At 32.5% G+C, this 26,546-nt stretch overlaps 2 protein-coding genes across 2 annotated transcripts in view; one reads left to right on the top strand and one right to left on the bottom strand.

Moving 5' to 3' along the window:
* Nucleotides 1-13,545, top strand: part of LOC134693882 (uncharacterized) — a 31,426-nt gene extending 17,881 nt beyond the window's left edge. The window contains exon 2 of the mRNA XM_063554826.1: nucleotides 11,350-13,545. Coding sequence (XP_063410896.1) covers nucleotides 11,350-12,765 — 1,416 coding nt within the window. The 3' untranslated portion in view covers nucleotides 12,766-13,545. The remainder of the gene's footprint in view (nucleotides 1-11,349) is intronic.
* A 2,032-nt stretch (nucleotides 13,546-15,577) lies between these two features.
* Nucleotides 15,578-25,767, bottom strand: LOC134693881 (uncharacterized). The gene is made up of 4 exons (XM_063554825.1): nucleotides 25,567-25,767; nucleotides 19,052-19,435; nucleotides 18,154-18,427; nucleotides 15,578-16,797 (listed from the first exon to the last, which is right to left on the bottom strand). The coding sequence occupies exons 1-4, from the start codon at nucleotides 25,604-25,606 to the stop codon at nucleotides 16,392-16,394; spliced, it is 1,104 nt and encodes a 367-aa protein (XP_063410895.1). The 5' UTR covers nucleotides 25,607-25,767; the 3' UTR covers nucleotides 15,578-16,391.
* Between the last annotated feature and the right edge of the window lie 779 nt (nucleotides 25,768-26,546).

Below are 26,546 nucleotides of genomic sequence, written 5' to 3'. Positions count from 1 at the left end.
TACAGTTACATTATATGGTAGGGTCAAACAAGTTTCACATGCGCACACACCTTCTCCTTTGTCTATCTTAGTTAAATAAAAAGACTACACTGTGCATTCACCTAAGAGGATGACCACTAACTTGAACAATGAAATAAAGAAGGCAAATTTCAGTATTCTAATAATAAAACGTGTTAGCTCAGGTACCCACGTGTACACTTATAGGTTAAGCGCTGCTGAAACCAACAATATCAGATGTGGTTGATAGTTATCAAAGGTACCAGGATTATAATTTGGTACGCCAGACGCGCGTTTCGTCTACACAAGACTCATCAGTGACGCTCAAATCAAAAATATTTATAAACGTTGAAATGTTTATCAACGTTAGACGTTTCGACGATATTTTAAAATTCTTGTTCGTTTAACGCATGTTAATATGGAATTTATCAAAGACTGTTGAATTGGTGACATTTTGGTACCTTTGATAACTATTTATATCAGTTTAAATGTCTATATTAGTTAATGTATAATGAAATAAATTTAAAGGAAACGCTATCAACTTGAGATTAAAACTAATCAGATATTAATTATGCATCGTATTACACAATAAAGTTATTAAATGGTCCATTAAAATTAACAATAAAGGCAAATAGGCTTAATATACCATTCGTTGCCTGACGATACTTGTTTTCATGATATGCACCATAAAAAACCGTACTGTAATGTGTAATTTCAAACCTCTGAAATCTGGTGGAATACATAATCATTTTCTTTTTTTATTAAAACCAAGCAATTGGCAAATAAGCGTGTTATTGACAACATCTTGTAGAAATTGTAAATTTATCCTTCAAATGCATTAAATTATTGAAACTGGCCGTTAAGACAACAACAACCAAGATCAACCAATAGATCAATCAACAGCAGTTTACAACCGTTACAACCAAATTGAGTTAACGAATAGCGTTTTGTTAGCATTAAACAGAAACCTTTTGACCTTTTGAAATAAGTAATGTCCTTACAAATTTCATAAACAAAGTAAGACCAAACATTAACAGTAGTATATGTATCAATTATTTATAAACAACAAAGTACAGATTGTATTTAACAACAGACCTAGTACTATTTGTAATCTGTCTATGCATCGCCTACTGCATAGTTTTAAATCATCTGGCATAATAGTTATGATTAAAAAAGGTGACAAGTCTACATGATATTCAGGACCAGAAAAAAAGTATTTAATATCATAACCCATTTCAGTGCCAGCATTTCAGATGTCACACAACCTACATGCATTCAATGATTTCTTTAACACCTTAAAGTTTTTGACGTATAACTAACTTAACCATAATGTCACGAAACTAATTATTCTTTGTTCAAATAAACAAAAGAAATATGGAGTTAATGATATTGTATACTAGTATATGTCAACAATTTGAAATTTAATTCATAGTTTTTATAGTCTCTTTTTTTTACAAATTTTTTAATATATATTTGAATGCATTAGACTGTTACCTTGTTAATGATAACATTATGAGCTAGATTATGCGATCATTTTAAAATTAGTTAGTAGGTTTATTGTCTAGCTGTTGGCTTTGGCTAATAGTACAATTTCTACAGTCCTGTTGGATCTTTTTTCGTCTACAATACAATTGTGACAAAGTGAGTTCACTAGTGAAAATAACATTTTCTGTTGTGTTCTGCTGTAGTTATAAAACAAGAATGTGTCCATAGTACACGGATGCCCCACTCGCACTATCATTTTCCATGTTCAGTGGACCGTAATTAGAATTAAAATTAGAAAGATCATATCATTGGGAACATGTGTACTAAGTTTCAAATTGATTGGACTTTAACTTCATCAAAAACTACCTTGAACAAAAACTTTAACCAGAAGTGGGACAGACGGACGGACGAATAGACGAACGAACGGACAGACAGACCAGAAAACATAATACCCCTCTTCTATCGTAGGTGGGGCGTAAAAATCAGAATATGAACCCAAATATATACTCGTGTAGAGCATAAACAACTACGGAACGATTTTAAGATATAATACTCAAATCTTTGTGGTTGTCCGTTTCACATTCTACTCAAACATATACATTCAGCAGCATTATGGGGGTTAGGGTGCAATGAAAATTTAGAGAGTTAAAAAAAGTGGTGATTATAAAATGATATATCAATTTTCTAGTGTTCTACAGTTTAAAAGCATTATGACCAAAAGGGCAAATATGTCATCATCAATGACATCATTCCCTTGCATATGAAGCTATGTTTTAAACAATCTATTGTTTTTATAGTTTTTATTTCTTCCCAAGACTTTGCAACACAAAATAAATAGAACACACGTCTTTGCGTCACAAAGTTATTAGAACACACAGTGGTTTTTATTCTTTCGTACTAGGTTTTCGTTTCAATTATTATATTGTTTCAAAATATTAACTTAAGTAGGCTCAATAAACATTGCAAAAGTACATTATCTTTAAGTAAATATCACTTAAGCTATATAACTCTATTTACTTCTCAAATGAAGCACTTTTCAAGTAATTCAAAGGTCTTTGACACCAATCCAGTTATCATATTGTGGTCAGTAACCTTTGGTTATAAAAGATCTTGACAAGCCTTTGGACAACAATAAAAGATAACTCTATTTTTCTTTATAGAAAAATGCAACGTATCTATTTCATAGTGTGGTATAAAATATTAAAGCATAAGCTAGTAATTCGCTCAGACTACATATACTAAAAATTCCGAGATAACAGTTACTATCAAGTTACTAAGATACGCCAGCGTGCACGGAGACAACAAGTAAACAATAGAATAAACAAACCCTTTAGTAAACACTTATTTTAAATATAACTTTTGAACCAGTTTAAATCTCGGTCCATTTCTGAAATAGAAAATATTTTAGTTAACGCATCAATGTAAATATAACGGAAGTTGATGAGACTGTCATCAAAGTGAGAGGGTTAGCGCTTTAAAACAAGGTTTGGTCCACCACTTTCTACATTTGAAAATGCTTGTTCCAAGTCAGGAATATAACAGTTCTTGTCCATTCGTTTTTTATGCGTTTTGTTATTTGATTTTGCCATGTGATTATGGACTTTCCGAATTGATTTTCCTCTAAGTTCAGTATTTTTGAGATTTTACTTTTTATTTAAAACAGACACCATAAATATGTTTCACAGAATGGTATAGTGGTTAGCCCAATAATGGTTTTGAAGAAATGCATCAAATCGTTACTGAAAGAGATCACTCAGAAAAATGATGCACAAGACAATATTTAAATATATATAACACGTGACAACTGATATCAACTCTAATATCGTCTGCTCAGTTCTAACAATCAAAAAATATTTTTCCTACGAAAGGATATCACAAACCTTAGTGTGTTGTAAAGTATAGAATTTAATTGCAGGTGAACGTACTTTGTTTAGTAAATGGTTAAGTATTGTAATAGTACACGAATACATACTTTGCTTAAGGTATTGACAAGTATCGACTATAAACAAAATAATATGATTGTATGAATTGATAAACTTGAAAATATAAGTTATAAGACATGTTGTACAAATTTAGATTTTAATCTTAAAGTATTTACAGCATGTCAAACTCTAAATCTAGAAAAATGTGACGATCCCAACAAAATCCCCTCCATTACAAACACGTCGAGGTCCCTAACTTGGGACTCATACATGTACTTCCACTTGTTACCTACCTGGGCGGATCCAGCTATTCAAAAATAAGGGGTTCAACCATATGTTTTCATTCGAACGCATTGATTATACATTATGTAAAAAGGTGGATTTCAACACCCGGAACCCTCCCCCGAATCCGCCACTGCCTACAAATTCTGTGTTTGCTATTGTGTCGTAGAATACCAATATCGAATCACATAGAACCAATTCGTATAAAAATTGGTGTTGATAGGTGACGCCTTGTAAATTTCGGTCGATTAAAGAAGCAATTTAAACTCCCAATGTCACAAAAATGTTAATTGTGTTTTGAAATGAATCAGTTTTTAAAATCTAAAAGATGAACAATAAGATAACCTTTGAATATTTCTCAAGTTATTGTATAGATCGATATAACGTGATTGGATTAGCATATACAATATATTTGATAATGTAACTTCGAATTTCAAACTCTGTATATTTTTCTAGCTTACATTAATTGAGTGAAATAGTAACTAAAATTTTAAGTTAACAAATAAAACAAATATTCTACAACGCCAAAGGGGTAGCCAGTTTCTACTTGAAAAAGATACCCCTATCATAATAAAAGCACGTTTAATATAAATTGGATAAGAAAAGGACTGACTTTGTCTTTATGTTTGATCTATATACAGAAGAAGTGCAGGGTCTTCAGCATTCAACCTGTTAAACAAACTTACAAGCTACATTTGTAAGCATCTTAGAGAACAAACGATGTTACCTTATATGCACTTCAACTGAGACTACCATAACACATGTGTTATGTTATAGTAGTCTCAGACTTCAATAAAAAGAAAAACGTTAAATGTTTTTTTCTGCTTTTAAATTAACACCTTAACTGTAAGTAATAAAGGAGACCCATAAAACAAGAGTATGAACAGGTTATTTTCTACAGCCTTCAAATTTATATCTACAACTTTTCGTTTTATCTAATCAACAGTAAATTCGTTTGGTACTAACTTTCTATAATAAAACTACCAGTTTATAAAGACGGTAAGCTTGATTAAACCTATGAAGTAAAGTCCTTAGTATTTATCTACAGAAGGCGTTACTCTATTGGAGAGGGATTAGATTCACAATACAAATGTCTATTTATCTCTGAAGGGGGTATCTTCAGTTATTGAAATATTTTGTCATCTTCTTAAAATTAAAAATGTGGTTTGATGCTATTGAGAAAAAATAAAAAGTTAGCGAAAGAGTGTCATGCTGTGTTATTTCATTCAAAAGAAATAAAGTAAAACATATTTCAAATACAGATGTGCATTTCTATATACCCAAAAAATCCGTCTTTTAAGGGTTTAAAATTTTCCTGTTAACTTTCACATCCCCCTTCTAACTATAATTTTTTGATTTTTTTCACGACACTGAATTACAGAATGTGCGGCATACGGACAACTACGTTAATAATGGATCTTTGTAAGAAAACTATACAGGTACCAAGTCCATAGAATAATATATTGAGATCGGAGACAAGATGTTGAGAAATGTTTTTTTTAAATGAATTAACCTTTGCCAGAGCACTATTGTAAGTAACCGAACAGTTATATCTTAATTAAAGATCCAGAACAATAAGGTTCAGACATTAAATGAAACATTTAGAACGACACGTGCCGAATAACGAACCGTATCCATAATTAAAACTGACAAATTGACCTACAAGGAAATACATGTACTAGATGACAGACACTTACAAGGATAGAAAATGTATATATTATTAGGTTGTCATTTATATTGCCCTCAGTTATCAAACAATAAAATACCTGGTCACAACTCTTAATTTCGTTTATCACATTAACTGTGATTGTTGGGCAAATGTTAGTTTTGTAAGACGGTGGGCAAAAGCAGAAATCATAATACGGTAAAAATGAAATGTTAATACAGTAAGACCGTGCTCAAATGTTCATACCGTAAGACCGTGTTGAAATGTTCATATCGTAAGACCGTGCTCAAATGTTCATATCGTAAGACCGTGATCAAATATCCATGCCGTAAGGCCGTACTCAAATGTTCATATCGTAAAGACCCTGCTCAAATGTTCATACCGTAAGACCGTGTTCAAATGTTCATACCGTAAGATCGTGCTCAAATTAACATACAGTATGCTCGTGATTATTATTATTATTTTTTTTTTTTATCAAAATAAGAATTTTACAAAAGTATTAAAAATACAAGAATGCAGAACTGTACCACAATTGTCTTAGAGGCATTTTATAGTCTTAATATTATAATGGGTCAAAATGTGTATGTAAAATTGTTAATTGAAAATTGAAGAACATTCTCCTTAACTCTTCACTTCCCTTTATACTCTCGACTGATAAGGAAGCAACAACTACAGAGAGAATGTAACATTTATCATATCACTGACCATAAACACGTATCAATAAACTCATCATAGATACCAGGACTACATTTTGTATATACGCCAGACGCGCGTTTCGTCTACAAAAGGCTCATCAGTGACGCTCGAACCCCAAAAAGTTGAAAAGGCCAAATAAAGTACGAAGTTGAAGAGCATTGAGGACCAAAATTCCTAAAAGTTTTGCCAAATACAGCTATGGTAATTTATGCCTGAGTTAGAAAAGCCATAGTTTTTTAAAAATTATAAATTTTGTAAACAGTTATACCGTGATTTGGTTTATTTAATGAATCCTTGTACCGAGGTAGCACAATAATACTCAGAATATTTTTCGATGAAAAACACAGCTGATTAAGTGAAGATTCGATTTCAGTTCGACTTGATTTATTTCTAATTTTGACATTCTATACATGAATAAAATTGGAATTTGTCAATATTTTTGTATCTAATTAAATGAAGGACAAAATTAATATGGACCGAGCTTTCTATTTGTGAAAAGAAATCCTTGTAAAGAATAAATGGTTGATTAAAGTTGCAAGGTTTAAGTCGTAAGTACACGTTTTTATCAATTGATAGATGTCATATCATTGACAGTTATATTGATAATGGATTTACTCTGCAGGGGGACAGTGAGAATCTAACAGAATCAAAACTGAAAATATTTACATTCAAATTATCTTCTTTCAGTGTTCTAAAAAGTGGACTTAAAAGGATATAAAAGATGTCTTTTTGGTTTTGTCATGTTGTTTTTTGTTGTTGATTTTTCATTGACCTATAGCCCACACGTTCGTTTTTCGTAAATCTTAATCTAATTTTCGTAAGAAATAGTTTTTATTTACACGTTTCGATGTTAAAGTTTGTACAATTGTAGTTTACATTACTTCAATTCAAAATAATGAAATTTGGATACCATCCAAGAAATGTGTGTGCTTAACTTTACAATAGAATAAAAATGTCTATTTGTAAAAAAAAAAAATGAAAGCCAACCACCCTACCCTAGAAGATTAGGCAAATTGTTGTTGCTGCATTTTTTGTCAACGGTATTCTATTAATTCAACAAGCGACCGAGAAAAAGACAAAACACAAGACTATCCCCCTCTTTTTTTAAAATAAATAAGGCCGTTAGTTTTCTCGTTTGAATTGTTTTACATTGTCTTATCGGGGCCTTTTATAGCTGACTATGCGGTATGAGCTTTGCTCATTGCTGAAGGCCGTACGGTGATCTATAGTCGTTAATGTGTGTCATTTTGGTCTTTTGTGGATAGTTGTCTCATTGGCAATCATACCACAACTTCTTTTTTATATTCATGTTTTATTTTGATGAAATTAAAATTTATGATGCCATTACTTCGCTTATTCGGTAGCCTTACCCTGTCGTTATTGGTCTCAAATTTGAAATTTCGAAATTGTTAATCAGAAAATTTACGATTTTACTCATTTTCGCTGTCTTGTTAAATGCACTTTGCGACTGATATATATTTATTCAGCCTGAATACAGACGAATGGAATTGATTAAAATATCAATATACTTGAAAACCACTTATATTATAACAGAAAAGACAATTTCATAACGTTTACATACATACGATTATTTTATTAGGTAAAAATGCACAACATCAAATATCTCATATACTGTATAGATCACTATATTACGTAAACACTTCAAATGCAAACGTACCTAATTTAATGTTTTATGTATTAAATATATATGGTATGCAATATAAATATAAACGTCTGAGAATGATGAGTTCTAACGGTTAAATTTACTTAAATTGCTCAGCTTCTTATTGATATATATATATATATATACAGAGGCATCTTCGCTAGCCAAGGGTTACGAGAGGGGACTGGATTGTTACCCTTGACCAGCGAAGACGATATAGAGTAGAACATTGTGTTGCTGTTTCGTCGATGAGTCCGTTTTTTCATTTAATCATTTATAATAAAGAAGGTAAAGACGGTTTGTAGTTCATAATACAGAATCACAAAACACATTTGACAACACCAAAATTAAAAGACCATTACACTTTTATTGCTGTTGTTCATCGCAATATTTACCGACCAATCAATCAATAATCTTATTAAACACTACGTAATTTTCCTTGATGAAAATATTGCGGGTTAAGAAAAAACACGAGTAGAATGAAAGAGGAAAATGAAAGTTCACAGAAAATACACATTATGCTTAATTGCGCAAAGCGAAAACTTTCTGCTTCAGTATTGGTGCCCGTTTTTTTATATGCCATACAAATTTGTTTTGAGGCCATTGATAAACACGCATATAACTTGTTTTTAACACTTTTTATAAAGTAATATAACTTCATGATTAAAAAAAGATGAAAGCAAAACAAACACATAGCATAGAGACGTGAAATATCACAGTTCTTTTTATCTACAATGATAACATATAAAATCTACAAATAAGTATGTAACTTCTAAACGGTAAACTTCTGTGTTGTTTTATTTGCTTAGTTGTTTTTTTGTTTGCTCAAAGAAACTTCAATAGTTGTTTTTTTCGAGTCGCAATACTTTTAATACTAAATTGAAAGCAAACTTGAAAATGCAGTTTGTTACAAATTGTTATTAATGGTCTTAAGGGAGAGATGGTGTATGTCATGCATAGATAAGTCAATGATAGAACAATCCAGTTACAAAATGTTTTGATCGATAAGGGGACTTACTATGGTGGCCGGATGCGGCCATTTCGTCTTTTCGCGTTTTCGCGTTTTCTCCTTTCACGCGAAATCGCGAAATCGAGAAAGCGAAAACCCGAAATCAAGAAAGCAAAAACGCGAAAACGCGAAAACGCAAAATGAAATATATTTCTCGATTTCGCGTTTTCGCGTTTTCGCTTTCTCGATTTCGCATTTTCGCTTTCTCGATTTCGCGTTTTCGCGTTTTCACTTTCTCGATTTCCCGATTTCGCGTTTTCGCTTTCTCAATTTCTCGATTTCCCGATTTCTCGATTTCGTCTCGGAAGTTAACAACGAACGCATGCGAAAGCGAAAACGCGAAATCGAGAAATCTAATTCATTTTGCGTTTCCGCGTTTTCGCGTTTTCGCTTTCTCGATTTCGCGATTTCGCGTGAAAGTGAAAGGAGAAAACGCGAAAAGACGAAATGGCCGCATCCGGCCACCATAAATTACAGTTCATAGAATGTACAAAATTATTCAATACAGGAAAAGACTTAACTTTATAACACTGGAATAGACAAGGAAAACATAGGTCCTTATAAAACAATATATACAGAAAACATATACATATAGTCTATTTGACTGGTTGATAATAAATTATACCGGCTATACGAATGTACTTTAGAGTTTATTTTATTCTAATAGTGCAAGGAGGTACGCTCTTGGTGGTTTTTTTTAAACACGAGACATAACCCCTGTACATACTTTTAATAAACCAAAGCGACAAGCACTAGTTATCTCTGACTTCATTTTAGTTGATTGCTTACAGTTTGAAATTTTTTGTTTAGGTACATTACTTTCCAATTTTAAACTGAATTATTTACTGAAAATACCAGTTCCAAATAATGTGCCTGTAGTCCATTGCTTTTTTTATATAGGATTGTTGTTCATTATTGTTCATGCATGAATTGGTGCTTTAGTGTTTTTATTTCAACTTTTCCTTCTGACTAGAACCTTTTGTTGATAACTCCTCTCGTTTAAAGTTTAAAGGTAACGTTTGTATTTTCACTCTTTGAGGAATACATGTAGTTGTCTTGTTTATTTATTCCACATCTCTGTATCATGAACTGTGTTTGACTAGTCACCGGCATTTTAACGTCTATTAATGAAATACATAATTCCGATTCTTCACTTTGTCCTGAAAGAAGCAACACGCTTATTTGTACTTCACTTTGGGGAAATATATAATTTCATTTGACATAAATATTTAAATATACAATTTGATACAATTTTCCTAAACCAAGGTAGCTAAGCTTTGTTTTTAGTAAAACTTTGTTAATGAATCTAATGTTTAAATGATTTAAGAAAGGTTTTCAACAGACAAAAAATGTGTGTTTGTGTGTGAATATTTGTGGATTGCATTCATTGAACAATTTTCTTTTGATTCGGATTAATCTTACCAATTTCAAGTATCGGTGAAGTTTTTGTAACAGATAATATTGAACATTTATGACTTTTAAATCTGCCTATTGAATTTTGATTTATAAGTACCCACGTAAAGACACATATTATCTAACCAACTTTAATACTTGGTTACTAAATAACCAAGCAATAATGCAATTTATAAAATCATTTTAAACTAATAAATATTTTAAACAAACAACTTGTAGTAGTTCGTGGTTTTAAATCGATCAAGATTGCTAGTATTTTAATTTATATTTTTTAATAATGCAACTTCTACGAGGGGGAGGACAGGGGTAAGGGAGACAGGGAGAAAGGGGTAGGAGAACGGAGAAAGGGGGTGGGAGAAAGATAAAATATCTCTCTTTTTTCCGGTAAATTAAAAAAAAAAAATTAAGGTGATGGTTCACAGTGGGCGAGTGGTCTAAGAAGTTCATCAACAGTATCATTAGCCTGTTAGCGTTCAGTTTGTTGGTTTGAACTCCGCAAGTGCAGAAGTGTTCCTTCTACAAACTCAAAAACCTTGAAAAGTTTTTCTAATTTGTCAATTCCAGGCTCTTATCATACCACTCCTTTTTATTTCACTGTATCTCAAAAATTATAAATGCTTTGTATCGTTATTCGATAATGAGATGTAGTTCGACTTCTAAATGCATATTACATTTCTTTAAACTCAAAAACATTGTCCAATTACGGAAGTTAGATTCCGATTTATTTACAGATAGCTTAACATCGTAGAAAAATGTTGTAACTATATAATTTATATTTGTAAATGTAAGAGCTCAACTATATATCCAGATTGTTAACTGATAATCGTATAGGGGATTAAATGCACATGTATTTCCTTTTTCGAATGCATGCTCCGAATATTAAACACTGTATATAACTGAGAATGGAAATGGGAAAGTGTTAAAGAGACAACAATCTGACCAAAGACTTAAAAACAACCGAAGGCCCCAAATTAGTCTTCAACACATGCAGATGGAAAATCCCGCAATCGAAGGTGTGCTTCAGTTGGCCACAAAGTAAACATGTGTACTTGTTCAGTGATAATGTTTGACATACTTAACTCTTATGCGCTTCCTCAAATCTCACATTTGCTATATAGTATATTAGTACATTTTCCCATTGTGTGAGTGTAAAGAAAACCGAATTTATTCATATCTTGCATGATTTCCTTACCAAGTTTAATTTTATTTTTTTCAGCGGTTCAATTATCCAGAGAAGATAACAGACATTTTGCTTGAAGATGAGACACTAACATTGTGGCGACCAGCCGTTACCACAACACAGTACTGTCTGATTCCGGAGTCGATCTTAGAGGAACACTGGCCAAATATACTCCAAGTTTATTATACAAAATTTGACTGTGTCAGCAGTGTTATGCCTTTTGATGATGCGATCAAAATTATTGCTCATCAGTCAACAACTATTTTGCCTACACAAGATTACTCAGTACTTCGAGACTTTCCTAAAATTCGGGGTTTATGGTACAAACCCGACAAATCCGAAAATATAGGATTGACGGATGAATCCAGAATTGGAAACGTGAAATTCTCATTTTCATTTCCAAAATCTGAGAAAGAAAATTTGCTTAGTCAGTTAAATATGTATTATCTTGAAGTTATGGATTACCAATCAGAACACAAATCTGTCTCCAGATTTCTTCTGACTAAAAGTAAATACAACAATCTACCTCTGTACGACGTTCACAAACCTGGAGGTCCTATTTATGTGAGAAAGAATGAAACATTAGAAGGAATTACAGAATCCTACTTTTTCCTGAAAACATGTCGAAATTTTCAGGGTAAAATAGTCGATCACATTGTTGAGTTCATGCTTGAAGAGGATCCTTGGCCCCTCTGTCAACTATCAACTACATCGCATATCCCTTTTAAAAAACCAGAGGAGTTTATTAATTTTGATAGCCGGGATTTTGGCCGACTTCATACTGGTTACCTCGGAGCAAACTGGGACAGAGCGATGGCGGGTATGTTTGTTTGGGCTCTTCAGTCCAAAGTACCATGGCTGGTGTATGAAAGATTACACGAGAATATAAAAAGTACCGTCAATTTAGTGGCATGTGAAGCGCCCTTAGAGGAAATCTTTACGGCCTCTGCGCCTATATTGTGTAAGAGATTGCTAGATCTCCTAGTTGAACTTTATCCATTTATTGCAAAATGTCACAATGACCAAGACTTAGCTGAACTTTTACAATTGTTCAAAACAATTCACATGTGCGATGATCAATGCATAATGGTCAGTTTAAAGTATGTGGACATACCTATATCAAGGATTTTGAATTCGTACCTAGCTTTATTAGAAAAAGTGATCGCATCGTGCTCTTTTTCTTTGAAACAAGCCGTGATATCTACTCTTCTTCCGTGGTCAATATTGGCGTACCATTACTATGATCACAAGATTGACAGTTGTAGAAAAATGGTAGCTTTCATCAGTCAAATTGATGAATTGAGTTGCAAACTTTTACCAGGGAACGGGGAAACACGTGACTTTCTTCATTCTGCGTCAACCGATCTTACAGGAAGAACTTCCGGTTTTGCATCTATGTCGTCATATTATGACGAAGATGAGGACGAATCCTTAAGATATTTGCCATCATGACCAACTTACTTGTTTTATTTGATGTGAGTGTCAAAATAATGAACATCCGAGGGATATTTCTAAAAACAAAAGTCTCTTTTGTAGAATATAAGAAGTTCCAAAGGCTAGACATGCCAAAGAAAGTGCAAACTGTTATGCTGTTTGGTTCAACTTAAATTTGTATATTGAAAATAGATATATTATTAAAAGAAAAAATCAAATGCAATTTAACACAGTGTACAATACTGAGCTGAACCGATAATAACATCGTCGTCTCAAATTTAACCTTTATCTATCAAACTAGTCTAAAAACTTTCCAAATTTAGCTCAAAAAGAGATAGATTTGACATCGTTTGAAAAACATACATGATTCTGGTTATGGCATTTCTCATCATGTCTTTTAAATTCTTTAAACATTCAATTGATACTAAATTAGAACCACTTTGATGCTAAAATGAGCAACAACTTATGCTGCTGACATACTATTGCTGAGTTTGATGTCATGAATTAAACAAAAGGTCAACATATATTCATACCTTTTGGTTCTTTTTTATACATATGTCGAATAGCACTTCTCTTGTTTAGAAAACTTAGAAAACTGTAATGTTTTTTTCCACATTGAGTAAAAAATGCTTTAAGCTGTAAAGATTTCAGAGGTCAATCAATGACCTCAACACGAGTTATCGCATGCATTATTTTAAGTTTGCTCAAACACATATCAAGCTGTCAATCGTCAATATAAACAAGAGCATTTATGACCCTATCATTTATTACGAATAATTCATAAAAAACATGAAAATTATAGATGTTTTCAAGAGATTTATCATTGCTAAATAAATCAGTATGTCAGGAGAGATAACTCTAATTTACTGTTGTAATTCAGGTTTATCTAACGGTGTTGTCGCCTTTGTTGAGTAATTATGGTTTTAACTTCCAGAGGCGTCTTTCATAGTACGTCTTTAAACTGTAATAAGAATTGAAGAAAGGGAAAACAAAATTTAGGTATATAAATGGACATTTTCAACAATAAAACCAGATGCCTTGATGTTGGACTTACTGTTGACAATACTTTATTCAACAAGCTGAATGGATTAATCCAAACGAACATTGACGATATGAGTAAATACTGTCATATTTTAGAGTATTTGTACAAAATGGGAAACTGAAACTAAAATGCACAATAGAGACGATACATATGAAACATCACAAATTTCCCGTCTTTCAGTTCCTCTTGCTGCATCAGATAACGTGTACATTTCACAACTGGTGTGGTTTTCCAAATATGTTATCATGAAGCTGACTTTGATGAGGGGTTTGCTTTATTAACAAGAAAAGTTGCTTTATACAGGGTAACAGCTACCACTGACTTTTATAATGTTACAGACATTATTCGCGTATCGATATCATTTTGTGGACCAAAAACTTCCAATGGAAATGGGGAATATGTAAAAGAGACAACAACCCGACCAAAGAGCAAATAACAGCCGAAGGGCACCAATGGGTCTTACTTAAGCTCCTGACCGCAAATCGGATTTTAATGTATTCCACGACTTTTCTGCAGTATTTAGTGAACGTTTTTTCCTTTCTTCTTTTTTATTATGACCAAACTACAAATCCTACTTGTAGTATATTTGATATATTAAGCTTAGTTAAAGTACCCAAATATTTAATAAGGAATACTATATTAACCAGGCATATCTTTGTCCAAATGGATGTCTTCTTCGTACATGTAATATCGACAGGAAGTTATGATTCAATATTTTTTTTATTAGAGTTATGTCTCTTTGAACTTTGAATTTTGGCCTTAATATACTAAAGCAACAGTTTGTCAATTGCATTTCCTCTGATACTACACAACAGGATTTGTATGTTACTTTGTAGACTGCAAGGACAATCATACAATGTAGATAAACTCTTCATAGATACAAGGAATGAAATTTTATTTTTTGCGCCAGACTCTAATAAAAAAAAAATGTTAAGAAGACCAAATAAAGTACACTAAGGACCAGAAATGTAATTTTTTTTTTTGCAAAATACAGCTATGTTAATCTATAATTCCTGAGGTAGAAATGCCGTGCATATACACAAGAAAATTATAACATTGACTTATTTTTTTATCCAGTAAAATTTTGGAGGGCGTGGGATATGTCAGCGTTCATTACTAGTGTTCTTTTATTTCAAAGAATGCATACTTTAGATGCAATATAACAAGACAAAAAGCAAAAGTGTCGGACAAAAAGCAAAATTATCAGACAAAAGCAAAAAGGACAAAAAGTAAATTGTGAACAAAAAGCACCGTATCACAAATGTTCAAAGATGAGGACTGACCAACTTCGACAAACATGGCAACTTCCGAAGCAGGGTTGTCGGCTCTCCGACCTTTCCCGAAGTCTTGCATTTGATTCCAGAATTAATGAGCTTCGGTCCTTACTTGGAAGTTGCAAACATGGTAGAAATCCATTTAAACACAGAAGACATACTTTGCCATCATCAAAAGGGAAATATAGTCGATCCATTGAATCTAACCTGAGGATCTTAGTGTTTTATTGGCATACATCCATTAAAACACAGAAGAGAAAATTTGCAATCATCAAAAGGGAGAGACAGGCGATCCATCGGATCTAAGCTGAGGATCTTAGTGTTTTATTGTGTATAAAAATGAGAATATTTCTTCAAACACCATTCATAAAGATATTATGTTATTATCCGATTAACATGTAAAATCAGATAAACCGTTTATACTAATTTCTTCTCGTCCTGTACGTCAGATTTTACAGATTTTACACAGGAAATGTAATTTCCTTGATAATCAACAGAATACGTCACATTAAACTAAATCTTTATTTGTTAATTTATTAATGGTTGAAACTGTCTATAGATGTTTTAACAACACACAATCACTCAAATACAATTAAATACAATCATACTAATAACCTTATAGGATATGTACACTGAGAATGAGGCCCAACAGATAACACAGACCATCTGCTCCAATACACCAAGTAGTGAAGGCGCGAGATTTAACCACTTAAGTTCTCGATTACTTTTTTCAAGTTATTTTATTTTCAAGTTTGATCGGATAGTTACGTTATAGATGTCTAAAAACTTGTTTGAAGATTTTCGAGTATCCCCACTTATACTTGAAATATATCAGTAGAGTTATGTCCGTATGTCATTGACCACTAATCCTTTGATACGGCGCGTCATTAGTCTTAAACTTGACAATTTTTTAATCTATTGATAATAAAATATGCAACTTTTTAGTTAAGAAATAGACAGAAATTGAAATAATAAAATTGAGAAAGTATTCTTGATCTGGTAAAAATAGGTTTACTCATTTGTATATACAATAATACATGTATTACATGATGATGATGACGTTACATGGTGATGATAATGATGATGATGATAATAATGATAATGATGATGATCATGATGAGCAATTTGATTAGAACGCAAATAAACAAATTAAAACGACACATTCACATAATCAATCATTCATTTTACAGGCCTAGTGATCAAATCAATTATTTTGTCGACGAAAATTAGTCATAATTATGTATATAGTGTACAAAAAGACCGAGCAACATCACAATCCGAAAAATGAAACAGATTTTGAAATAAAATAAAATAGCCAATTAAAAAACCTAGACTTCGGAATCGTCCTTATGTTTATCATCATTGTCTGAATCTGATAAGGCTGGCGGGGGTAAATCTTCATCGTCCTCTGATTCAGAACTACTGGGATCATCATCCTTTTCGTCGTCGTCCATCAAGTTATCAGTTTCTTTCAATCGTTCGAGCGATTCCACCGAGGCGCCAGTTGATGGTTCGACTTTCAGTCCTATGAATGTAGATGGATTCTCCGTGTCTGATTCTCTATCTGAATCATCGTTCTTATCAGATTCTTCTGTGTGAAGCAAATTATTTATTGATCCCGAATCCGCCATTTTGAATTCGGATTTGTCGGTAGTACCGAAAGAACTTTTTATTCCATTCCCATGTTGTTTTTCTTGTTCATTCACTGCCGCAAACGTACTAACTCCAGCACCTCTGAATTAAAGAAAAGAAGTAATGCTTTATAAAATAGCGGAATAAGTTACCGTAGGGAATAAGATAAAAACAGAAAAAAAAAATATATATATGGCAGTCAGCAGGGTTTAAGAACATCAGTTCTTCGACATGGTAGTCAAATACGTTTTGTTAAAATATACTTTTTCATTTTTTTGGACTGTTGGTAAATGTTGTTTGTGCTGTATTTAGACTCTTCTACAACACAATTTGTTTTACATGCACACGTATAACAATTGGGATTTTTATTCCACGCAATCATAGGTTTGAACGTAGTTTTCAATTTAGGCGTGTTTATATATATGTATATATACATATATTGTTGGGTTGATGTTTAGACGAGTTGTATATATATATGTGTGTATATATGAGTGCGTCTGAGCCAGTGACAACTCTACAACAGATTTATCAATCGGATCACCAGCAATGATGGAGGGAAATTATGCATTGAAGATAAGAAGTCAATTTAAAATGAAGGTTCTAATAAGACATAAGTGTAGAAGACATCACAGCTCTTTATGTATCGTCCTGTTATTTAGTTAAAGAAACTTATTAGGTACAAATATTTATATGAAACAGTCAATCGTCAGTAAATTCAATCCGCAAATACTCATTATTATTATATTTCTTAATTCATTATATAAAATCAAACAGCCCTAGAAAATCCAATTGGAGGTGTTCGCTTTCTATATGTACGTTTATGTTTATTACGTCCATATCGGGTAAACGACCGCGGGTAGACAGTCTTCGGAAACTACCTCGATAGTTTATAATATTACAGCAAGACTAAGATACATCCGAAATTTTGATACATACTATCACGTCCATGCATCATTAATTGTTTATTTTAGACTTTTTGTAATTTGGATATGCGTTTTAGTATGTTATAAAATCAAATATAAGAATTCGAATTAATTGGGGAATAAGAGTTTAATAGCCAATGCCTTCAAATTTAATGAATATTTCGCAGTTTGAATTTGTGACCTTGTATTTGATGAAAAAGGCGATAATTGATTATCATGATAATGCCAGGCTGCTGCAGTTCCATTTTTTAAAATATGAATTTTCCTGCTATATGATAAAAATGAACTTTTTGAACTTTTATTATTATTATTGAGGCTTACACAAAGACATAAGCCATTATGCGGATGTCATCACAATATATATTATACCTTCACTAGCTAGATATAAAAGACAAGAAAGTAACTTTTTTTTTATTGTGTCTCAATTTCACTTGATTTACACTTGGCTGCCGCTATAGTTAACAATTAGCAATTAGATAAGAGCTGTCTTGTGTAATGACCAATCACAAACGCACATTTCTATATTTGTAAATACCTGTCTTCCTCTTCACCTTTATCAAGGTCAATGGTGTGTACGTTATCGAGTCCACCATTATCCATTGGCATTGTCATGTGAATTCCATCCATCATATTCCTTGGACTGGATCCCTCGTTTGTTTTATAGGTACCAGACTTACTCTTGAATTTATATACCATGACGATCAGCAAGACAAGAAGTATAATGGAAATTGCAAACATAAGTCCAAAAGCCACCAGACCCACTCTTCCAAAATCTGATTCTTGTGTCTGGGTATTACAGCCTGAACCAGCTGCAAGACATTAGAAAATAAAATAAAAGTAAGAAATCGAAATAAAAGTAATGGATTTTGTTTTCTAATACTGAATAGTTAAACCAATCAGTCAAATGTTATTGCTTTAGGAGAAAAAATACAAGGATATGGGCTATACACCCAAAATACAAAATCACATCAAGCACTGAAAAAAAACGAAAACCCGAAAGGAACCGCGCTTTTATTGCTGTTCTTCATCTCAATGCCATTTATCGACGTTCTCATTGTGTAGAGTACAGATTTTTTCATTAAAAGATAGAAGCATTTCTTATACACACTTACTACAATATAGTATTTTCTTTTTTGTATACTTTACATCAAAATTGTGCACTAAACAACAAGTTCTTTTAATTATAAGGGTAATATTTCTAATAGCAGCTTGAAGTCAGTATGAAATGATTTAATCGATTTTGAATGGGTTTTAAAGTTGAACGTTCCTGGATTTTAGTATGTACTAGTATTTATAATTTCATAATTTACACTCGACTTGCAATATATTTTCTTATGTCAGTTCCTGCATTACCATAAATCATGGTATAAAATAGACTTTTAAAAGCATTGTAAATAGGAACACTAAGACGATTCCGTATGAATTATACATACAACATGGGGGAGTTGTTGTTAACGCCATTCTTGTTACCATTGGAACTGTTGTTGGGTCCATCATTTTTGTTGTTGTTGGGGCCATCATTTTTTCTGTTGTTGTTTCCATAATTTTTGTTGTTTTTGGATCCATCATTATTGTTGTTGTTGTATCCATCATTGGTTCTGTTGTCATAGCCTCTTGTGTTGTTTCAGCCATGACTGTTGTTGGCTCCAGTTGGGGATTAGTTGTTGCATCAACAGACGTCATGGTGGTTACGGCGTCATTTGACATCGCTGTTGTTGCCGCAGCAGATTCGGAACTCTGTTCAATTGTAGTAGGCTCCATAGCATCTGTAGTGGCAGACGATTCTGTTGTCGCTCCATTTGAAAACGCTATTGAACCTAGCAAAATATAAATGGTTTATTTAGTCTATTTACACATTATTGGACAACTTTTATTAGGAAGACTACTTCTCGATTGTGAACAGACAGGATTCTAATGTAAAAATAAGAAATCAAAATTTACTTAGAATTAATCTAATATCAACAGCAATTACTTTCTTTCCTTGATTTAGATATGTCAGTAATACACCAGAAACTTTACACACAAAATTATTGTAAATTTCCATTTTTGGACCATGATGATCCTATGGCGCCATCGTACGGTGTTTGCATATCCCAACTCATTCACTATAGTTTAGTCTAAAGTGACCTTTTGGATTTTAATGAGCGTAAAACGTGTATTGCTGGTAAATTATAAAGTCAGAGATTTCTTAATCACTTATTTTTTATAAAACCTTTACTAAATTCTTTCACAAATACAAATATGTGTTCTATGCGTTTTGATGTACACGAAGAAAACTCATTTCAAACAGAATAGCACATCTAAAATTTGACAGTTATGTTGTAAACCGAGCACGAAAATTTAGATACTATCCGGGTAGACTTATCCATCCTTTAAATAATCTTATTCTAGAAGGTTACCTATTCAACACTGTAATTAAAAATTTGTTTATAATTGTTTTTAATGGTGTACATATTGATTTTGCTATCAATAAAGAATAAACAGCTGCGCCATGAGCGCATGATACGCCCGACGTCTTGTGTGGAAGTTTTATGCAATAATCATCAATAGTTTCTGAGAAAGTTTTAAGCAATAACCATATATTATTTTTGAGACACGGCAGGACATGTGAAACCCCCAACCCTGGTATTTTTTTTTACAAAAAACTAAATGTCACATAAATAAAATTTTGAATCAAAACCAAAAAGTATACAGATCTTTTAGATAGATTAATATAACAAAGAAGTGTGTAAAGTTTTAAGCAATAATCATAAATCGTTTTTGAGATATGTTGAGACATGTAAAAAAAACCTCCCCCTTTTATACAAAATACTCAATAACTAAAAAATAAAATTTTGAATCATCACCAAAAAGTATACAGATATTAAGATTAATATAACTAAGAAGTGTTCAAAGTTTTAAGCCATAATCAAGGATCGTTTTTGAGATAAAGTGCGACATGTGAAAAAAAAACACCCCTGTTTTAGTTACAAAGTGCCGTAACTCAAAAAGTTTTAATCTTATTTTCACCAAATATTTTCATGAAATTTGGATAAGTCGTTCTCAAGTTACGGTGCGACATGTTTACGCCGGACAGACAGACGGACGGACAGACCGACGGACGGACGGACGGCGGATATTTGTATACCATAATACGTCCCGTCAAAATTTTGACGGGCGTATAAAAACCATACTAAATATTACACATATGCACATTCACGGTACTACAATCTGTCGATACTTATACTTTGGCTAAACACAAGGTCATGTTTTCTCCGACTGTTAATGCCGTCTTCACGCAAAATCTATAGGATGTTGGATGTGTACTGCATGATTGATATTTTAGTGTTATTCTTATGTTATACTGCTACACCACTGTCAAAGGTTATGGGAGGGTTGAGCACTCACAGACATGATTAACCTGTTACATTTTTCCTGTGCTTGTCACAAGCCAGGAGCCTGTAGTTCAGTGGTTGTTGTTTGTTCATGTTTGTCATATTTGTTTTTCGTAAAAAGTTTTGTTATAAATTATGCAGTTAGTTTTATTTAATTATTTCATATTTTCATGTCGGGGCCTTTCTCATTGTCGAAGGACTTACAGTTTCCTGTAATTGCTTACTAGTTAATCTAATTCATTCAAACATTGGTGTATAGATGTCTCATTGGCATTCAAACTACATTTCCTTAATTTTATAATAATAAGTTCCACCCCATTATATGTGGAAATAATATTATATTCTAATATTTACATTTAAAAAGTGTTTAAACCCAATGAAAGTACAGCTAAAAACAGCAATAACATGCAACTTCAACACTCACTCGGCTGAGAAATAATCAATTTGCCATAAGATCGCCCGTTTAGCTAAAATCGTCATTTTAAATAGTTTGATTTTAAGTTAGAAACTATAAAACCGTAAAAAAGGCTTGAGCAATACACTGTCCTGTTTGTATGTGTATGATGAAGTTTATGTTTTGACGATTACAACTACTAAAATATTCGAAAACAAATAAAGAATAGGAGTTTCACGTGTGTTTTTCCTTGAAATAAAGCCTTTAGTCAAGGATTGCGGATGGAAAGGGTCTTATAGGCCCAAACCATATTTGTATTAGGAAAGTAAGACGTGCTCTTAACATTTGATACTCCGGTATTTATAATAGATACAGGAGGATGTGGTATGAGTGCTATTGAGACAACTTTCCATCCGAATCACAAGTTATAAAAGTAAACCATTAAAGGTCAAGGTACAGTATTCAACCCTGAGCCTTGGCTCACACCGAACAGCAAGCTATACAGAGCTCAAAAATTTACTCGTGTAAAACCATTCAAACTGGAAACATACGGTCTAATCTATATAAAAAACGAGAAACGAGAAACACAATTGAAGCACATCAACAAACGACAACTACTGAACATCAGATTCCTGATTTTTGCAGCGGGTTAAAACGTTTTAATGGTACCAAACCATTACCCTTATCTGCAACAATAGTGTTACATTTACAAGACTGTTAAGCGCAAGACATGTTCGATAGGATTTATCTGTGATTAACTAATGAGACAGAGTATGGTTTGAAACGTTCATCTTCAGAAAGCTGCAAAGTTTTGCTATTAATGTCTTTTAATTTGAAAGTCCGTTTACCAGACGCCTCTTCAATATCAATTAGTTATAGATTCATAACAACTCAAATATCAACATTGAAGCTTATCATCGGCAGTTGTTTGTTAAAATATTTTACACAAGATTAATCGTGCTTAGAAAATGAACACTTGTATCGAGAGGTTTTTGGGATTATGTTTAATGTCTAAACACATTTCTAAGTTAGCATATTAAATGTACACACGTTTTGAATATAACCACCAATCCTTTAATTCCTAACATTTTTACATAAACTTGTTTAGGGATGAGGGTTTTTTCACCTTAACATGTTAAAAAGTGCACAAAATGCATTGGCAATATATAAACACCATTTTTACAGTGTATATGAAGTAGTTTCTTATACCTCATAAAAAAATACTGATTATAAATAGAAATTTGAAAAAAAAGTCAATATTTTCAAAGTACATATTACTAAGCTCCTCAACCACATTCATGTACAAAGTAAGACACTTCCGTGAAGGAAGTTGAGTAAATCTATGAAGGATGTTAAGTATACAAATGTTACTTATGTCAAAGAAGGCTGAAATTTACTGATAACACATGATATGTACATGGCTAGACTACACAAGTGTAATTATCACCTAAAATAAAAAAAAAGGAAGACTTTTTTGCAATATGCTTAAATGTATATATACGAAAATGAAATAACAGTAAATCTGAAGATGTTTCAAAACTTTTAAAATATTGATTTACTAATATGACCTAAGTGTTGTGGTCTATACATTTTCTTTATTTAAAGGAGACGAAGTATGACTTCCAGTGGTACACATTTTACACTCATTTATTTTAATACAAATAATACAAATTGTTCATAGTTATTCGAAAGACTGTACCTTAACTTCAAATGTTCATCAATGCGATATGGTTTTTAATCATTGTCGAAGGCCGTATAGTGACATTTCGTTGCTAATTTTTGTGTCATTTGGTCTCGTGTGGAGAGTTGTCTTATTGGAAATCATACCACATCTTGTTAGTTTTATATTCACTCATTAGTTTACTCTTCAGATAATGATATAACTTGAAAATCTATCAAAGTTGCAATTTAAATCTATATAGCATTGTTGAAGGCCGTACGTACGATGACCTATAGGTGTTAATGTCTACGTCATTTTGGTCTTTTGTGGATAGGTGTCTCATTGGCAATCATACCACATCTTCTATTTATATAAATTAATACTATAAACGTATGATTTTGATTTTAGCATGTACGAAACGTATTTCTAGGAAAACCTTCATCGAATTTGTTCGAGCGACGAAAACTGTGGTAAATCACGAAACGTTAAATCGTCGGAGGTAACAGATCTTGCTAAAATTAGTAAAACTAAATTGTTCAAAATCTGAAACTTTACAATAAGATTGTAATTTAAAGTCATACCAGTGCCGAATAAATTGACTACTGAACGAATAGCAGTATCAGTGACTTGAAGACTATAAGTAGATGTACCGGTTCATTGGAAACATTGTGTTGGTTCATATAGATTCCAGAGATCGAAACTCGTGTTCATAGAACTACTTTAATCTGGGAAACTTGTCAACAGTTTTAGATGACCAGTATATTAAACACGAATGAGCAGCTACAAATCGCATAGAATAGCCTGACAGTTGCAGTCCATGTTATGATTTTATTACTATGTAGTTGAAACCTCAAAGTACACACATTAACTGTAAAAGTCAGTTTAAGAAATAATTCAAGGCCGTATTGAAAATATTTCCGCTGGTGAAACGGTTCTATTTCCGAAGTTCTATGAGTAATTCATTGTTCCTACACTCATGAGAAAGTTTCCATTGTTTTAGACCTCGAACAGTATGATTGAATCAAGAGTCTTTATGTACAGCTTGTTTTCATGGGAAAGTAGTTTAAGGTCTTGCACACATCCCTATTATCGGGTCTCCAATAAAAATCGGCTTTCAATAAAAAATTACAAAAGACATAAATACAACTGTAACTTAGATATGATTGTAATGCTGACGTGAACATTCGTTTAAACATTTGTGTACATGAATATTGTTACGTATAAAGAAGTTCGAGGATGTCCAAAGTGTCTTAACAATTAACACCACAATTACGTATAATGAAAACTAAAGGGTAAGATAGAGAATAGAAATGGGGGTATGTGTTAAAGAGACAACAACCGAACCAAAGAGTAAAAAAACCAACTGAAGGCTACAAATGGGTTTTCAACACAGCGAGAAAATCCCGTACCCGGAGGCGGACTTCAGCTGGCCCCTAAACATAAATGTGTACTACTTCAGGGGAAATGAACGGTATACTAAACTTCTTAGCATATAAATGAACTAAAATAAATAAAACATATATAACTAGCAAAGACTAGATGATCCTGACTTGGGACAGGCTAAAAAAAGCAACGGGATTAAACATGATTAGTGAGATCTCAACCCTACTCCTAAACCTCAAACCAATGTAGATTAAACAAACACACATCAAAACGAACAGTAAAACTCAATTTAAAAGCAGTCAGAGCCTTATTTCAGAATATGTAACAAAAGAAACTTAACAAAATGACAATGATACATAAATTAAGAAAGGTTACTAGCAGCTACCGAGTTACCGACATGCCAGTCTTTACAGAACGGCAAAATATCGTTCAGGTCAGATTAAAATTGCAGCAACAGTTGTTGTCTATTAGAGTATATTTAGCGACAACACCGTTTTTCCATGCAGTTATTGATTAAGATGACAGTGCTGTCTTCGAAATGGTCATCCGTCAAAAAAAGTTTAGCCCTATAAGATGTAGCGCATAAAATTCAGACAATTTTTGCCAAATTTGAGCATTCTATCTATAAAAGCTTAGGAATAATTAGACTACCATACACCGTTGTTATTTTTTTATTGGTAAGTGCCTATACCATATTATACTTATAAAATATCCTGAAAGTCGGTTTGATATATTACGGAGATCGCAGACATCTTATTAACATAAAAAGCGCATTCCCCGTCATTAAATTCATCTTAACTCGGGATTCAGACTGTTTTTTGCCTTGTTCTGATTTTTTGAATGTTGAGAGATCACTTTTGACACGTCTGTGTAGTGTTTTGTATTTGACCGTGAACTACAAATAGAATTTTGGCTTGACCTATGTTATTGTTGGACGTGGGTCGCCTGACATTCCCCTTAAAAAAATAAGATTCGTTTGATGGTTGTGTATATGATCATTATATAAAATACCAATAAGAAAAAAGTCAAATAGGATGGGGGGATTTTATATTTTATAAGTTAACTGCCAATATATTTTAAAACCACAAGAAAGAGAATGCAATGTAGTAAATAGTCTAAGTTTAAATGGTTACATACCTATAAGAAGAAGAAGAAAATATGTTTTCCTAATCATCATTTTGCTTTTAAAACCTCTAAATATGCTTCAATCTGAATTCATAGTGTTTATTTTTGTTTCCGTGTAGATATTAGCTTTTGCATATGTAGATAAGTGGTAGATCCTTCAAAAACGGAAATCGCTAGATTGTCGCCTTAAAAAGCCGGACGCTGTGAATGAAGATACATACACTGTTTACTTGTATTTACATCAAGCAAAAACATCATTTTTAGAAACACTCATCCTTAGATTAGGCGTGGACATATACGTACTATGCGTAATTCATTGCGAAACTTAAAAAATATTTTATCATTTTGCGAGCAACTTTTGTGATCACTGTAAAAGAATATTGAATTCATAAGCTTTTGGAAGAAAATAGTCACTGTGGTAAATATCAAATATGACCGGCTTGCTAATACAAACATTGGAAAAGCCTGACTTTCAGTGCAAAAAGTTCGCTCACTGTTCATGAAATGTTTCGAGGTCATTATAAATGAGATATATGAAAACAATGAGATGTAGTATGACAATGATATAACCGTCCGTCAGGCTATAGTTAAACTTTGATGAAGTAGTAGTATATGCATTTATTATTCTCCGAATGTAATGTCTTTATTCGCCCTTTCTGACTTAACGATGAAGAAGAAATACAGTAAAAAAAACCATGTCTTGTTCAGGACTTCTGATCAAACCATCTAGTATGGCATGTTATTTATATATGGTTTTGGTTGATGGATGTTAATGAAGGACCTGTAGTACAAAGTATGTCACTGGATTGAGCTCTGTCTAAGTGTATTATTAAAGTGCTTTGCTTTGAGCTCTGTCTAAGTGTATTATTAAAGTGCTTTGCTTTGAGCTCAGTTAATTGGTATGCAATACATTTTTTTGTGAAATAAATATTTGACAGACTCTCATGCACAAGTACGAAAGCCGGTTAGTTTCAGGGTAGTGTTTTATTTTT

The sequence above is a fragment of the Mytilus trossulus genome, chromosome 12 (assembly GCF_036588685.1).
Source record: "Mytilus trossulus isolate FHL-02 chromosome 12, PNRI_Mtr1.1.1.hap1, whole genome shotgun sequence".
In the NCBI taxonomy this organism is placed as follows: Eukaryota; Metazoa; Mollusca; class Bivalvia; order Mytilida; family Mytilidae; genus Mytilus; species Mytilus trossulus.
The sequence above is the reverse complement of the archived record's forward strand: the minus strand, read 5'-3'. Positions and strand labels throughout refer to the sequence as shown.